Here is an 18,098-nt window from a genome sequence, read left to right as displayed (position 1 = left end):
CCATATCAATTTCGAACAAGAAAAAAAAAAACATTATAATTATCTTCCCATCTAAAGTCAAGATTCAAAATCTTAGAAAAAAACGTTCAACTCAAGATTCTATTGTATGTCTGAAAAAAAAAAAATTTAAAATAAATAATAATCCCTAGTATCAAAACAAGAATTGACGTTCGGGTGTTGACTGCACTAGTGATCCATATAACATTTAAATTGGGCCTCTTTTAAAAAGAATTAAAGTGGGGCTGGAACCCTGGGCTATGGCCCATTGTAGAATCGCTCTTCGTATATAAACCCAGAGAAAACGATCCTTTAACCAGGAGCGAGGCCGCTAGGGTTTGTGTGGTTTTGTTTTCGAAGAACCTTGAAGCAGGGAAAGCTCCATCTACGTTGCCGCAACCATGGGTCGTATGCACAGTCGCGGGTATACACTCTTTCTCTCCTTCCTACCATGGTTGAGTGTGTATAGGTGTTTTAGTATCTGATTATGTGTATGTATTTGCGGTTTTTACAGTAAGGGTATATCCGCCTCTGCTCTGCCTTATAAGAGAACTCCACCTAGTTGGCTTAAGATTTCTTCTCAAGATGTAAGGCAATTTTCCGCTGAATGTTTAAATATTTTTTTATTGATTTTTTTGTTTCGATTTGTGTTCATAAAATGAGGGTTTTGGTTTATAGGTTGAGGAGAACATTTGCAAATTCGCGAAGAAGGGTTTGACACCTTCTCAGATCGGTGTGATTCTTCGTGATTCTCACGGTATTGCTCAGGTCAAGAGTGTTACCGGTAGCAAGATCCTGCGTATTCTCAAGGCTCACGGTATACTTTTTTCTATTTCGTAGAATTTGTTTTTCATTAATGTGGCTTTGCTAATATACAATTGTATTGAACTTGTATGTGGGATTGGAGACCCATTTTATGATTGCAACATTTGGCATTTGGAATTTTCCTTTTTTTTTTTTTTTTTTGGGGGGGGGGGGGATGAGATTGTAGTAGTTAGCTGCTGGTAATTACTTGTTAAATATTTTAGAGTGAATAAATAATTTTTTTATTACCTTCTTTTAATTTGGTTTTTGCTGTTTGATTAAAAACCCTGTTGTACTTGTATAATGAGATAAACTTTATCTTTTTGGTTGACCCTTTGTCTATTAAATGATGGAAATGGAAGTTTGGTTTCCCAAACTTTTTCTTTTTATAAACATTTTTCAGGTGCCTGATAGTCTGCTTTTAGTTTCATTTATAGCTTTGCTTTTTGCGATTTGTTTTTTTATAGTTTGTTGACACTTGTTTTGCTTTGGTAGCTCTTGCTCCTGAAATTCCAGAGGATCTGTATCATCTTATCAAGAAGGCAGTCTCAATTAGAAAGCATCTCGAGAGGAACAGGAAGGATAAGGATTCCAAGTTCCGTTTGATTTTGGTTGAGAGCAGGATTCATAGGCTTGCTCGCTATTACAAGAAAACAAAGAAGCTTCCTCCGGTCTGGAAATAGTAAGCTGTCTAAATCCTTTGCCAATCTTAACGTGCTTGTATAGTTATGGATTATACTGCTACTTCTGTAGGCATTCTTTTGATAGGTGAACATGTTTATCCCCTTTTTTTTATTTTCTGTGCTTTTTGGTTAGATATGGTAGTTTTCTGCTTGTAAGATTATTTCAACTATGAGTTGCTCTCCAAATACTTTTTGATAGAAAGGCTTTTGTTGAAATTCTGGTAGAATTATTTTGATTTAGGTTACATTGCAGCGTTGCAATCCAAATTGAGTTCAGCAACTTTAGTTTAGTTTGTCATAACTTCTTGAACTAAGTTTATATGCTTTATTATGGAAATGATGGCAAATTCATACCTCCATGTGTATCTTATTTTAGTCATGTATCAAGTAAATTTATCAACTCGGCTTAAATTGTATATGCTTTTCATTCAAAGTTAATTTGAGGTGCGTGAGGCATGTGTTTTCTTTTCATGGCTTCTAGTGGAAACGTTAATTTGGTCTTGTGATCAGTATTTTTGTGTATAACCTGTTATTTTGTTGTTAAAATAACCGTGGCTTCCACAAATGCATAAGTTTTATTTTTTACTGACTTCCTCTGTACAAATGATTAATTCCTCAAATAATAATCCCTTTTTTTTTTGTTTTTTTTTGTGGGGGGGGTTACCAAAATAACTTTGTGGCCTCTAAAATATGGCTATCTAGTTGGTGTCTTCTAGAATCGGTTTGTTGTTGTTACTGACATGGTTTTTTTAATCTGCAGCGAGTCAACAACTGCCAGCACCCTTGTTGCTTAGGTCAAGTCGCCACAGTTTTGGGTAGCTTGTGGAATGCAAATGTTGGGACTCTGAAGATTTTGTTATGCTTTTTATGAAATAGAGAACTAAGAACTGAGACCGAAGACTTTGTATTTGGCTTTTAGATATTTGCTTTTTATTTTGGTACTTTATTATTATTTAACCTTGGTTGGAAAGTAAATTTTTAGTTTGAATTTTACTTGTTCTATATTCTAGCTGAGTTTTGCAGTTCTTCAATTTTTTCTAGAATTTCGCAGTCAACTAAGAATCTACTTCTTTAAGTTTATTAGAAATTTTTTTTATTAAATGTCAAATTATTTGGAAAACTTCTGTTTGTCAAATTTCTCATTTTCATTTCATGAGCTATTAAATACGGTTTTAATATAGTATAACAAACTGTTTATCATTAACGGAAAACAACCGTAAAATGTTATAATTTAGAACTTGTCTAAACAGTAGGAAAAACTTTATGAATGTTGGGCATTTGGCCGATGAAACCCGAAAAAGGTTTTACAAAAATGGATTATAACTAAAAACCTTGTTTAAACACTTAATGAATGTTGGGCATTTGGCCGATGAAACCCAGAAAGGGTTTCTCAAAAATGGATGCTCTGTCGTGCAAAATTTGAAAAAGAAACGGCTGCTTTGTATTACATATTTTTACTTCCAAAAGTAAAATTACAAAAGAAAAACGACAACTACAAAAAATATAAATAAAGTAGGACGGGGTTATAAAATTTTGGGCTTGTAGGCCCAAACCTTCCATTAGTAGTAGATTCGAGATTTTATATTTCCCACCGCGTCGATTTATTACAGTTATTTTACTCGCCCCTAAAAGATATTTGGCGCTTTACCAAAACCCTCAAAACCCTAGAGAAACTAGAGACGGTACATGCCAAAGTCACCGTGAAAGAAGATGGTGTACGGAATCAGAGAGTTCAATGAGAGAGTTGGAGAAGGTGCTGGGGAACCATTTCTGGATGCCGATAATGGCGAGGAGCTCATGCATGTTCAGCCCGGCGTTTCCATTGTTCTTGGCAATCGCCCTCCCGAGTCTCCTGGCACTCTTTATATCTCAACTAAGTATGCCCTCTCCTTTTTCTCTCTACGTCGATATGTTTGGTTGCCGAGAAAATGCAAAATAAAGTTTTTTCCAACCTTAATTCGTTAGCATATTATTTTTTGCTGCATTTTTTTTTTTTTTTTTTGGTGGGTGCTAAAAGAGATGCTCTCACTTCAATTGATTCTATAGAGACTAAGTTTCGTACCTTTAACCTATTTTTGGAACATATAATCATCAAAGAAAAATAAAATGAAAAAAAAAAAAAGGAAATTTACACATTTTTGTGAAAAATTAAAGTTTTTAGAATATGCATATTCTGTTCTGTTTTTCTTTTTGGTTTTTCGTCACAATTTAATTTCTTTCTCAATTAGCTTTTTTTCTGTCTTCTTTTTAGCTGTTTGAGTTTGGTAATTAGTCTACGACTTTAAAATTATTCATCACAAAGGGGCGCATAGTTTAACTTTCCTCTTTTAATTGTGAAACAATTGAAGGGAAAAGCAAAGAAATTGATATTACATAGTAATTTTTTTTTTTGGTATTCACAAAAGTCTGACAAATGGCAAAGAGTTTATTTATTTCTATTGAAAACATTGACACGGTTTTTTGAAGCGGCTTGTAAATAAATTTCAGGCCTGCTGTGATAACGTTTGAGAACTAATGCGATGCATGCTATAATACCTAAGCTTGGGAATAGTTCTATGTCAAACAATTACATTAGATATACTGATGGTGTTTTTGCAGGAAAGTGGTTTGGTTGAGTGATGTTGACAGGGAAAAAGGATATGCAGTCGATTTCTTATCTTTGTCACTGCATGCTGTATCAAGGGATCCAGAAGCCTATCCTTCTCCTTGTATATATGCTCAGGTATGGGTTTGAAGTGTCAGAGTTGTCACTGTACTTGGGTCTTCAATGTATTTTGCTTTGCATGTACAAGTATTGTTGGTTGTAATTTCTACCCTGCGGTGGAAAACTATGTATTTTAAGTCACTTAACTTTTCATGGTAAGGATGGTCTTTCAGTGTTTGATTTGGTATTAAATTATATTCTTCTTACACAATTGAGTGAATTCATCATAAGTGAATTCATCATAATCTATATAAAAATTGATCTTTATATTAAAACTGATAAACATTAATTTTTTCATATAGCAGTTTGACTTGCGTTTTCGATATGCTTGTGATACTTATGTATTAATCACTAAGAAATCCCCCTAATCTAAATAATGGAGAAATGTAAGATTAGCTATTTTAACTAATTTTTTAGCGGTTGAACTCTCTTTGCCTTTATGTTTTCTATTTTAGGGTTATCTATCCTTCTTTGATATCTTTCTTCAATTTTTATTTTTTATCATTTTTATTTTTTATATGTTTTTTAATTTTGCTCCCCTTCTTCATGATGACCTTAATGGATAATGTTGTTTTGTGTGAAGATTGAAACTGGAGCTGATGAAGGTGAGTCTGAGGATTCAGATTCAGAAAGTAATGGTGTAGTGGAACTATCCAAGACAACAGAGATGAGGCTTGTCCCTTCGGACCCTAGCCAATGTACTATTTACTCTCTCTCTCTCTCTCTCTCAGTATGTTTGTTGCGTATTTTGCCTTTTGTTAACACTGAAATTTTAAAGAGCTCATTGTTTGTAATTTAGTGGACGCATTGTTTGAGGTATTTTGTGAGTGTGCTGAGCTTAATCCTGAACCGATTGAAGGTTAGTACAATTTTTTTATGCTAAAAATGATTATGATCCAGATTTTTATGCTGAATTTAGAATTTATAATACTTCTCTTTTAGTTGCATACTGATATTGCACTTCATTTTACACTTAGAGGAAGATCGAGAAGAGCATAATTGGATTTTTAGCGCTAGTCAGATGGAGGATGAGGTTGCAGGTATAAATAAACCGAGTAACTGATTTTTTGCATTTAAATATATCATTCTTTTTTTATTTTTAATGAGGTGATGTCAAATAATTGTTTGAACGTGTTCATATTTCCAGAAGATGAAGATTCTGACTGGCATTTGTCGCAAAATTCAACCAACTCAATTGGTCAATCTAATGGGGATCATGACCTAGCACGGACAGTACTGGAGGTAGGCCTGGGAATCTGAATTTTACACTGTTTTGAAGTTTTCCTGCTGATGGTTAAAATTCAACTGGAAAAGAGTTAATCTGCATTTTATCTATTTTTTTTTATTTAATTTTTTTTTATGTTTAAACCCATCCACATTAGATCTGGTTTCCCTCTTAACTTTCACTGTTCCGTTTTTTTAAGTTACAAATATGTGCCGTTGATCACCATTTTATGGTAAACTGCAGCTTCAGATCAACGATCAGCGTTTTGAGGATGCTGAAGAAATGGAGCATCATACTGACAGTGCTCATCAATGAGCCTATTCTGTGTTTTTTAACATATATGGAATATTACTTATGAAATATAACTGTTCGTTATTTCTATTTTGGAATATAATTTTTGAATGCAGTCTAAAATTATTATTATTATTATTATTATTATTATTAGTTGTTACTGTGGATGGGGAATCGAACTCAGGCAAGAAGCCATCACATCTCCAAGGGATGCCATTTTATTTCTGACAATTTACAAACTAAAACGCTGTATCTTTGTTCATGTTTTTCTTCACTAAATTTTCGTACAAGGATGGTGAAGATATTTTTATTCTCTCTTCCCCTTCCCCACCCCCACCTTTTTATTATTATGATTATTATTATTTTTTTTTACTCTCTTTAATGAATTTCTCTAAAACACCTTAATCTGCTGAGACTATGTTTGATTTACATATTGGAGAACCTCAGTGTACCAAAGTTGTATGACCTTGCTACAACAGCCTCAAATTTGTTAAGAGCGATTCATAGTAGGCTTGGAAATCAAGTAATGTTGATGTTTAATCAGTATCCCAACATGCCAAGGACTCATGCATGCATTGTGAACTTCTTTTCTTGGAAAAAAAAAAAATAGAAAATGTAATATGAACGTTTATTTTTAACTTTTTGAGGGAATATGCAATATGAACCTAGTAAATTCAATATATTCTTTTATTACAGAAATTAAATTTAATATGTTAATCTTGTAATACTTAATTTCTCTAAAAGCAAGCTCATAAATGGCCCATAATGAGTTCGGATTGTTAGCTAATGTATCTGTCCAAGCGTGTCCCATTACCTTAATTCTACTAAAGTGGATTAATTTGAAGTTAATCCACTTTACCTTAATTCTACTAAAGCGGATTGTTAGGCTTATGAACTTCTGATTTCCTTTAAATCTTTTCCCAAGTTAAATCATCTCTCTTTCTAATTTATATGGTATGGTATAAGATAAATGTTTTGGTTTTTAAAACATTTTTGTTATTTTTGTTCTTGTGGTCTATGTGTGACGCATGCCTTCGAGTAACCTTAATAATCAAAAAATCAAGTATACATATATTTATTATTTTCATAAAAGATCAAAAAAAAAAAAAAATTATTTGACATTATCCTGTGTAACTTCATTACAACATATCAGCTCCATCTACTTAGTAAAACCCTAATCTTTAAAATAAAGTCCTCGTTATATTGTATTTCTACATTATTTTCAGACACTTTAATTGTGAAATAAAATCCTACTTATGTTGTACTTCCTTCTCAAATACTCTGTGAAAGAGATACCTTTCTTTGGTGCTACATAAATAGCCTAGGGTTATAAATTTTTTCTTTATTGTTATGGGAAAAAGGTAGCATATTCAGTTATTGTTTTGTAATTTCATTTTCACTTTTCATTTTAATTTTTTTTAAATGAGATTTTGAGCTTACATTTATACGATCTCAGCTATGAAAAATTGCAAATAAACAAACATTCTTCAATCTGATTCAAAAATATAAATAAAAGTCCAGATATTTTATTATAATATACAAAACTCTGATAAAAGACATATATGATTTATTCATGTTTTATAGGAACAAAATATTTTAAATTGAATTCACCACTTTATGCCATGATGGCCATGTGATTTCAACTATTAAAATTTATACCAAATCAATTTATTTAAATTAGAAATAGTTATTTTTGTCGAAACAATATAATGATAAAAGTTTTTGTTTGTTTAGGTAATGATTTGAATTTGAAGATTCTCCCATTCAATATGTTATATTTTTATATCTATTGATATTCCTAATTTTAAAATGTAATTTTTTTTAAAATTTTATAAAACATATTTCAAAAAATTTTTAGATCAAATAATAAAACTTGAAATGATTGATTCACATGAATAACATATTTATTCCTACATCTAATTGGCATAACTCAAAAATTTAGACTTTGATGAGCTATTTTAACAATAAAAAAAAAGGTGATATAATTGTTCACATGAATAATTAATTGAGTTAATATAAAAATAGGAGAATTTTTTTTCTTACAAAAGTTTTAATTAAAATTGTTTATTATGTTTTCAATAAAAGATTTTATAATATAAATTTTTTTTTGTCATAATAAAATATTACTATCATTAATGTTTCGGCCCACTCAAAATGAAGACCTAAGAAATGGGCCGCCCAGTGGCTCAGACCCGAAATGGGATTGTAGAAAAACCCTAATGATGAAGATAAATAGCCCCTAATATTTCTGCGTCGAATTCCTATCGCGCGAGAAGTAGCAGAAGCGGCCAGTACTCCTTCTCACGAGCACTGCAAGCGATTTCAAAAGGTGTTTATCTCAGCCTCGCTGATTTTTTGTTTTCGATTTACGTTTGGACTGAGGTTTGATTTCTGTGATTTTGCCGATTGTGGGATTATTTGGTTGTGTAGGAAAGCAAAGAAAACTTGCTGGAAAACAATGGCGTACGCAGCGATGAAGGCGACGAAGCCGGGTTTGGAGGAATCGCAGGAGCAGATCCACAAGATTAGGATCACCCTTTCTTCTAAGAACGTGAAGAACCTCGAAAAGGGTATTTTCTTGGCTTTCCTATCTTTTTTGCACTTTGTACGTTTTCATTATTAGCTTATCACTATTTATTATCACCCTCTTGATTGTTGTTCCGGTTAGTCTTAGATTTTTACTATGATTATAAATTCAGTTCTAGCATACAGGAATGAGGAGGTCATCTCGATTGTTAATTTCTATCTTTTTGTTTTCCACCATTTTGGATCGAATTACACCTCTTTCACTGTTATGTGTATCAGAAAGATTTGATTGAAAATAAATAGATTTTTTTTTTTATGTATATTACTTGGTGTTTGGGTGAGTAGACTGAAAAGTTCAGAAACTTCAGATAATTTAGTTCATTGTTTTAGTCAGGGGACCCAATTCGATTTTGTCATGTTAACCTTTTCAGAATGAATTTTTTATTCGGTTCGTATGGATATTGTTTTTTTTTTCTGGGAGTTAGATAGGAGCATTTCCTATGTTATGGTTAGTTTCTTGTTGCCAACGCTTTTGAGATGGGTTCCAACTTCTGTTCTTACATGTTAATTCTATTTGGTTGGATTGTAATATGCTTGAGTTGTATTGTTATTTTGTTTATGCTACTGGGTCTTATATCTATTTTCCATTTATTAGTGTGTACGGATTTGGTTCGTGGTGCAAAGGACAAGAGATTGAGGGTCAAGGGACCGGTGAGAATGCCAACTAAGGTTCTGCACATCACCACCAGGAAGTCCCCTTGTGGTGAAGGTAATTATTTTCGTTTTGTTTTGTATTTGTAGCAAGTGCATGACTTTATAGATATTTGCATTTTTTTCTCGAGTATCCATACGAAATCCCCACATCATGGCCCATGGCATAACTATATGCTAAAGGCTATTTCGTTTGTTAAAACTAAATTTTTTTATGCAGTGCTTCAAATGTTGTTATAGGCAATTTCTACATTCTTTCTATTTTGTTTATGAACTACATATACTTTTGCATTACTTTTTATTTTCCCTTTAGATCTTTATATTTCTTTTGTTTTTGGTTTGCAGGTACCAACACATGGGACAGATTTGAGTTACGTGTCCACAAGCGAGTTATTGACCTTTTTAGCTCCCCTGACGTAGTTAAGCAGATTACGTCCATTACAATTGAACCTGGTGTAGAGGTTGAGGTTACCATTGCAGATTCTTAGATCTGCCCCACCATTACGCCTTTGCTGCTTCTCTAGGATTCTTAGATTTTTTTTTTGTTTATCCGATGTGTTAAAAGTTGAAATTTTTGGTTATGTTATCTAAATGAAATATTGAAAGAGTTTGCAAAATCTTATTGGTTTATATTGAACTATTAGCTTGTTTAACTGCCTGTTTTTATGGAAGTTTCTTCTTTCTTGACAATTATCCACCCATCCACCGTAAAATCTTTCTGATAAAATTAGGTTTGCCTTTTGTCTATAATGCATCATACATTTAGCAGATACATTTAGCAGATAGTTTGTTCTGCAGGAAACTTGTAAGGGTATCTCTGCCTCTGCTCTGCCTTATAAGGGAACTCCACCTAGTTGCTTAAGATTTTTTCTCAAAATGTAAGGCAATTGAAGACACTTCTCACTTTCTAGTGTACTTTTTTACACTAGAATAATTATTTTATTTTTAATTCTACGTGTTATCACAGAGCAGTGACTGTTTATTATTTAATTTTTATTTAGGATTGGTCTTTATACTATTTATTATTTAACTTTAACAATATAATTTTGTATTGTTTCTTAAATTGTTTATTTTATTGGTTTTAATTATTATTAGTATTCATCCCGTGCGATACACGTATGTATAACTAGATAAATTTTAAAAATAATTTATAATAATTAATTATATTTGAGAATATATTTAAAAATTTTATTGTTAATAATTATTTTTTATTTTTTTTTTCAATCTATATTATAAAAATTTGTTAATAACCATAACTTTGATCTTTATGAATAATATTATTCAATTATAGAATTCAAATTTAAAAATGCTTACCTATATATTTTTTTTTTCATCTATAAAATTTTTCTATCCAATTTTTTTCATCTAAAAAATTTTAATTCAAATTCAAATGTATTTATAGAATTAAATTTAAAATCAAATGTTTTCCATTTATACAATTCAAATTCAAATATTTTTTTAATTTCTTACAAATGATTAATTTTGAATTATTTAATTATTATTATTATTATTATTATTGATCCTATAAATACATTTTTACCTTATAAGATAAATTATTTATAAAATTCAAATTATAAAATATTTACTTATTTAATTTTTTTCATTTATAAAATTCAAATTCAAATGAATCAATAATTTGTTTTAGATATAAATTTTATTTTGTTTTGTTTAACAACTATTATTTATGATATTATATTTTTTTATATCCAAATAAAATATATATTTATTTATTTTCATGTATTTTTATTATCTAAAAAAAAAAGAATAATGAACAATATATAAATAAAATCATGAATCACACTCAGTATCACATGCATGTAATCTTGTAAACTTACAAAGTATCGAATATTATGTTATATATACATATACATATATTAATTTGATTATCTAATAAATTATTCTCTATTTCTATGAACTCAAAAAAATAAAAAATATACAGAATACTTTTTACTTGTTGACCAAACACAAATTTTGTAAAAAACTAATATGGCGAAAATCTCAAAATGATTTTGATTCTTTAATAACATCTTAATAAGGAAAAAATAAAAAAAATAAAAATAACTATTACATATTTAGAGAAATCTATATAATAATAAACTTACGTGACAAACAATAGTCTAAAATTATCATAATCATGGAAAGAAGTTATTTATGAGATAAGTTGATATTTATCCTCAAGTAAAATAATTAAAATTTAAATAGTTTTAGGATTGATTAAATAGGTTAACATTTTTCTTATTAGTAGTTAATTTTTTTATTTTTTTTATTTATTTATATTTTTGAAAAATTATGTATTTTAAAAAGGAAGGAAAATAAAAAGAAAAATACTATGTTATATATACATATAAGTAATGGTGAACAATATATACATATATTGTTATATATATGGTAAAAATCTCAAAATGATTATGATTCTTCAATGATATCCTAATAAGGAAAAATAGAAAGAAAAAAAAAACAATAAAAGTAACTATTATAATATTATTAAAATTATGGAAGATTAATCTATATAATATGGTAAATCAAATATTCTTCCAATGGTATGTTATCCAAATATTTATAAAAAATAGAAGAGAGAAAATTAGATTTGCTTATCATGGACGATAGAGTTGGGTAAAGAAATTTTTAGGGTAAATTATTTATTGAATTCAAATTAAAAAATGTTGACCTATTTAATTGACTCTTTGAAAATAATTAATTTTTTTAATTTATTTTTTATTTTATATACATTTAGGGTTTAGGGTTGAGGTTAAATATGTATTTTCGGAAAGTTTGTTTATTTATTCATGCAGATTATATTTAATTTTTTTTTATCTTATTTGGAACTTTGTACAAATGATTTTATAAAAACTAAAATTAAATTTATTAGTTTATGTATTATTTTAATTTATAATTGGTATAAAACAAAAAAACATACAAGTATAGTAACAATTAGAATTTAGAGATTACTCCTATTTTGGTAAGCGATTATCCATTAGTTAATTCAGGAGTTTTTAATTTGAAAGAGTCTTTTTCAAAAAAATTGAAAAAAAATACAGAAAGTTGAAACATATATAGTATGATCGAATCGCAAATAGTATTGGATAATCCGCTATTCCAGCACTTAATTAAGATAAATATAATTGGTGATATCATAATACTCACGCAATACATCTTACCAACTGGATGCGATTAAGAGTTGTTTATAGATTAATAAAAAAATTATTTGTTCTTATTCCCACTACTTTATTAAAAAATTAAGTTACGTAATAAATGAAAACTAAGTTAAAACAACAAAAACAAACCACAAAATATTGAATACCTAAATAATTATATTAGCCAACTACAAAAACAAAAATATTGTCCGCCTCAAAAAAACTATATTATAATTTATACTAACTAAAATAAAATTTTTATTAATTTCAATTCCAATAAAAAAAGCGTAATAAGAAAAAAAAAAAACTATAATATCTAGGACAAACGTTTAATTTTCTTAAGTTACTTCGTGTTCAATGAAATTATCTCAAAGTCAGAAAATTTCGGCACCACTTGATTGCTTGAACGATCGTATTGATCTTTCTTCCATACCCTCGATCTGAATAATCTCTTGCGTCGTTCTCTTTTTATCTTTTTCTTCTCCATCGCTTTAAAAAAGTTGATAGACAAAGGTGAATCAATAATTAAGGATTCTTCATCAGAAGTATCTTCTTTTCTTTTTGATTATCATGTCTTGATTAAGCATCTTCAATTTCAATCAAAATTCATAACATAGCTCACGTCCGTGCTTATGATTAACATGATCATGTTTAGGATCCATAAAAATATATATATATATATATATATTGAAATTTAAAAAAAAAAAAAAACTTTAACAACTAAAACATAATATAAAAGACTAAAAACTAACAAAAGATTGAATACCAAAATTTTAAATAACTTGAAGGTGTTACTTATATATTTATAGCCAAATATGTTTAATTTATTTGATAAATAAAATAAAATCAAATATTAAATATGAAAGTGCATCTTAGTATACATTACATTAGGCCATAATCTGGCTATAATTTTGTTATTATATATATTATATAATATATACTTAGCCAAAGAAGCTACAATACCATCTTGTGAATCAACCATGGTAATATAATATGATATTATATTATATAATATTATAATAATTGAAATATATATAATTTTAAAAGGATAAAAATATATATTTGGTAAATAAAATAAAATGAAATATTTTAATTATGTAAAAATTATTACCATATATAGTAATATCAATTGTTTGATGGTTATGGAAAATTATATCAAAAATTAATTTTATATATATTTGATTTTATCCATAAAAATGTAAGATAACGAATAATAAATAAAAAAAAAATAAAAAAAAAATGTTTTTAGAGGGAATTTGGAAGAAGTATATGTTGACACGTGTTATATATGGTTCTTCTTTTATAAATTATAAATTATATAGATTATTATTATTTTTGCATTGTTTTCATTTATTTTTTCTTAATTAATTAAAATCTTTTAATCATTAAGGCATTAGAATTTTATTATTTTCGCAATTATTATTATTATTATTTTATCTATTTCCTGTAATCTAAAAGGTGGCACGCCAATTCATCACGAATTTTATGGTTAAACTCTACTGCAGTGACGATACTGTAGGAAGGTCACATCAGGATGATAAAAAGCTTAACACCTTTCATTCTTATTACTTTACTTTTTTAATATGAAAAAAAAAAAAGCCTGGTGTTGGATTTTTTCTCAACACATAAATAAATAATAATAATAAATAAATACATAATATAAGAGTTATCAAAATATGCACAAAATTTATTTATCAATAATGTAGCAATATTTAATTTTATAATACTATTTACTAATATGTTGAAGTAATTAAAAGTCTTAATTTAATTGCATTTTGAGTTGGTATGCCAATATATGGATTTTTTTTTTTTTGGCTACTCATTAGTCCTTATCAACTTTAGACATTGTGAGACATTGTATTAACTCATGTCACCCGTGGACAAAATTCAATTTACTCTTGAGCCACTTGATCAATTATTTTTTGTCGTTTAGCTTTCAATTGGTGAACAATGATGGTGCAGTCACGCGTAGCCATAGTCATTAACCAAAAACAAAAAGTTCCATGAAATAATAAAAGGAAAATTAGGTTTATGTGACCATCTATGGGCCATGTTAATTGAACTTCAAACCAAAACTAGACCCCTTATGGTGGCGTTTGATACACAAGACAAGTTCGAATTGGACTGCATCGGACATAATAGGTCTGGATCGGACAAGATCAGACAGAATATAATAGTGCAGTACTGTATTTGGTATAGTTCTTGACTGAATGGTGGACTAGTTATCCAATGTTTGGTGCAGGATCGGACTATTTTGTAATTATAGTTTTTATTTTTTTAATAATGAAAAATTTAAAAATTATATTCATTTTAAAAAAAAAATTATATTTAATTAAAGTTATAAATTTATAATGCGTGTTTTCATGCAAAATTTTATTTTTTTTTAAACCCACAATATTATAGTTTTTATTGCGCACTAAAGATTACTAGCGAGAGATTAGCTATAAAAATTATAGAAGAAGAAGAATATATAATATATTGGCAATTTCATCCATTTTTGACAATAAAAAAAACATGTATTTTATATTTTACAATTTTATCTTCAAGACTTGCAGCAAAAAGCACAAAGTCTTGAAAGACAATATTAGGTATTGAATTTTTGAAAAATTGTCTGATTGTTTAAAAAAATATATTGGATATCAAAGAGTAGAAGACAAGTAAAGAATTAAATATTAAAAGCATGGGATATGATAATACTTTCTTTAAATACAATGCAAAACAAAATATTGATTATCCAATAGGAAAGTAGGCAATTGAAATAGAAAATTCAGCCAGCCAAATACAACAATTCATTCCAGGAAATTAAATAGAGATCAAAATGTCAACTTTGCTTTTTCCTGCAAAATCATGCAACCAAGTCCAAATCCATATTCAAATCCTGTTTTCCCACATTTTTGACATTACATACTTGATTACTTGCATCCGAGTTTGCCAAAGGACAATCTAGCACTAATCTAACCAACATAACAGCTCTTTTAACGTGAAGAAAAGCATTCACAAACGTAACAAAGAAAGCAAAAGAGCATTAGCCATGCTTAATTAACTTCCCATTTGACTTTGCATGCAAAAAATAATAAGTTAAGAAATTAAAGTATAAACAAACAGGATATGCTCACATACTCAATTATGCATTTTAAAAATTAAAATATTTCTAATAACTACAACAAACAGATATTTTGGCAGCCTCTGTAATTGTTGATTTGCAGAATACATTGTTTATCTAGAGGATTACCAAGCTAAAGAGGATAAGCTAAAGTAAAGAGAGGAGAAGTTTCATCATTTCTCAATTCCATAACTAGGAAAGAACAAGGTTAGCCTTTCTTTATTATATGTTTTTTAATCTTCCACTTTGTTTATATGTGTGTAGGGGTTTCGCTGAGTGTTTTTTTTTTTTTTTTAATAAATATTTTTTGCTTCAAAAGTGTATGACTCTTTTTTATCAGCATCCCAACTCAAAGCCCTCTTTGACAAGATCAGTGGGATTCAGATCTCTATAGGTTGCTCCAGAATCTGAAGCAAACACACGATTATCACCCAACTATCACCATCATCTAATTCTAATTCTTTGCACACAAACATTGCCTAAATTAATTCTACTTCTCAAACCAACATCACAAACAGAATTAATCTAACCAACGCATCATAAGCAACACATCAACAATAGGCAAAAACAGAACACTATGCTTTAGCTCTAGTTTAAGCCTCCAAAATCAAGCCTTCTTCCTCCTGAATATCAAATCAAGCCCTAACTTTATAGATCGAAGCTAATTTTGCAAGTCAACAAATGATATGAAACAAATAAAATTTCATAATTTTTCAGGTAAAAAAATGACGTAAATAAATGAAAAAGAAGAAGAAGATGATGATGATGGAAGATCGATGAAACAGAAGAAGAAGAAGAACTCACCAGCCAGAGATGCTTCGAAGGGGATGGGTCAGCTTGGATGGAACAATCACGGGACGGCCAGAGATGCTTCAAAGAAAGCTCGCTTGGACAAAAGTGACCCAGTCTCTAGATTGGTCATATTTGTCCCCTTCATTTAGGATAAAATGACCAATGGGATAAATATGTCTCCCTTCCATATTTGCTTTCCAAACACCAAACTGGGACTGTGTCTTGTCCTGACCTACCCAATCCGGCATAACAAACATGGCCATGTTCGAACTTCTAAATGCAAAACGCCACATGACTGTTAGTGTTCTACGTGTGATAGTGGAGATCATGATGGTGATGAACATGAAGTACCACAATTGTTTGATTATAAGTCAAATTTTTTGTATATTTTTATTTGCTTTATTTTATTTTCTTTTTGAATTAAAGATTATATGTCTACGTTTACATTTATATAGAATAATATTGGAAATAGAATAATTCTCTGATGTAGTCAAATTTATAAATAAACTACTAAAATATGGAAAAAAAATTAGTAAATAATTTATACAAAAGTATGAATTAAACTGAAGGTATTATTTTATATGAGGTGGTACTGTATTTTGAGTCCGAATGCCTATATATGGATATTCAATTTTTTTAATCCACATTCTTTACATGGATAAAAATCAATTAACTCTTAAACCGCTAGATCAATTATTCCTTGTAGTTCGATTTTCAAATGGTGAGCAGTGTTGATGCTATCACATGTAGCTATAGCCTAGCAACCTAAAAAAGATAAATAATTAGTTCCATACAATAATAAAAAGAAAAAATTAAGCTTGTTGGTAACCTATAGTCTTGTTGTGTTTTGATCGATGATCTACGCATGCATCTCCAATTTATTTGTGGCCAATCTTTTTTTTATTATTATCCTTTTTAATTTTAAATTCTAGAAATTAGAAAAACTACAAAATTAGCAAAAACCTTAAAATATAGAGACAGAATATTGGAATAATTACCAGACATACAATAAAATAGAAAATAACCATATTAACCTCAACCAACAATGTCACACCTTCTTTACTGCAACATGCGCTAAAGGCAAATTTTCTAAGGGAGCTACTTTCACAGGCTTAAGGAATATTAAGGTGAATAAGCGTAAAACACATTTTAAAATGGGATAATATTTGCCCCCACGTATTTCTCCCCATCTTCATATGTGGCATTTTGTTTTTTCGGGGAATGTGTTATTTCGTTTGTTGCACATATGGCTGCTATAATAAAGGTTGCAATAAATCAAGATTCTTTCATTAATACCAGGATTAATTATACTTTTTGAAATAATTATTTCTTAGCAACCCAATTTTTGTGGGATTCAATTATTACTTGGTGAAAGATAATAATAATAATAATTATTATTATTTACATATTACACACTACATGCTGGATTCAATTTTCACTAAAAACATATTGCATTTGCACTGAATAGAAAAAATGAAACAAAATCATAATTAATTTGTTAAATAATTGTAATAAAATACTTTAATATATGCGTAAAGGGTTGTTTTAATTTTTAATCATCATTATTATTATTTTTAACTAATTTTTAATTATTATTATATATATTTTTTATTTTATTTTTTTTCTAACATATTCTCTTTCACTTTTTTTTTTTTTGTGGGTAATTATTCTCTTTCGCTTTCTCGGGGCATAAAAGATTAAGTCATTGTTATTTTTGAGGAGGGATATTATGAATCCCAAAAGTTAAAGCCATGTTCCGGCTACATGGTTAACGGTGAACCAGCACACACCTGACTGTGCTTATGGACAGTCAAACTATGGCCCAAATGTGGAAATTTTTGGCTTTTCCTTTTACATATTGTTGGAGAAATGGTTTGTGCTTTTTGGCAACAAAGTTCCAACTTCCATGTATTAAAATAACCCACCGATTCTATTTCATTTTTTATGTAATTATCAGAATGTTTAATTAGCAATAGAGCAGTCCAGAAAACATTGCAATAAAATCACACAATTGTTAGGTTAATATATTAATTTTATCCACATTCAAAATATTGAAATTTTTTTTTTTTTTTTGGGGAATATGAATTATTGATATGTTGAAACATATACAAAAACATCATTAGAAAGA

General features: G+C 28.9%; 3 protein-coding genes across 4 annotated transcripts in view; all 3 read left to right on the top strand.

Annotated features, from left to right (window-relative positions):
• The first annotated feature begins 263 nt into the window (after positions 1-263).
• Positions 264-2,486, top strand: LOC107414706 (small ribosomal subunit protein uS15). The gene is made up of 5 exons (XM_016022865.4): positions 264-421; positions 512-584; positions 676-814; positions 1,297-1,483; positions 2,245-2,486. Exons 1-5 carry the CDS (start codon positions 399-401, stop codon positions 2,276-2,278), a joined length of 456 nt encoding a protein of 151 aa, XP_015878351.2. The 5' UTR covers positions 264-398; the 3' UTR covers positions 2,279-2,486.
• Positions 2,487-3,076: 590 nt separating this feature from the next.
• Positions 3,077-18,098, top strand: part of LOC107414702 (chloride conductance regulatory protein ICln) — a 34,599-nt gene continuing 19,577 nt past the window's right edge. The window contains exons 1-7 of one of the 2 annotated variants that reach the window (XM_016022862.4): positions 3,078-3,361; positions 4,083-4,206; positions 4,772-4,886; positions 4,988-5,047; positions 5,166-5,228; positions 5,336-5,430; positions 5,657-5,842. In XM_016022862.4, coding sequence (XP_015878348.3) covers positions 3,195-3,361; positions 4,083-4,206; positions 4,772-4,886; positions 4,988-5,047; positions 5,166-5,228; positions 5,336-5,430; positions 5,657-5,728 — 696 coding nt within the window. In that variant the 5' untranslated portion in view covers positions 3,078-3,194 and the 3' untranslated portion in view covers positions 5,729-5,842. Of the gene's footprint in view, positions 3,362-4,082; positions 4,207-4,771; positions 4,887-4,987; positions 5,048-5,165; positions 5,229-5,335; positions 5,431-5,656; positions 5,843-18,098 lie in introns of those variants that run through there. The other variant, XM_060819512.1, reaches the window with a different exon arrangement.
• Positions 7,878-9,594, top strand: LOC107414680 (small ribosomal subunit protein uS10y). The gene is made up of 4 exons (XM_048469619.2): positions 7,878-8,033; positions 8,135-8,274; positions 8,886-8,999; positions 9,287-9,594. The coding sequence occupies exons 2-4, from the start codon at positions 8,163-8,165 to the stop codon at positions 9,427-9,429; spliced, it is 369 nt and encodes a 122-aa protein (XP_048325576.1). The 5' UTR covers positions 7,878-8,033; positions 8,135-8,162; the 3' UTR covers positions 9,430-9,594.

The sequence above is a fragment of the Ziziphus jujuba genome, chromosome 8, assembly GCF_031755915.1.
Source record: "Ziziphus jujuba cultivar Dongzao chromosome 8, ASM3175591v1".
Classification (NCBI taxonomy): domain Eukaryota; kingdom Viridiplantae; phylum Streptophyta; class Magnoliopsida; order Rosales; family Rhamnaceae; genus Ziziphus; species Ziziphus jujuba.
This window is presented reverse-complemented; position numbering and strand designations above follow the sequence as displayed.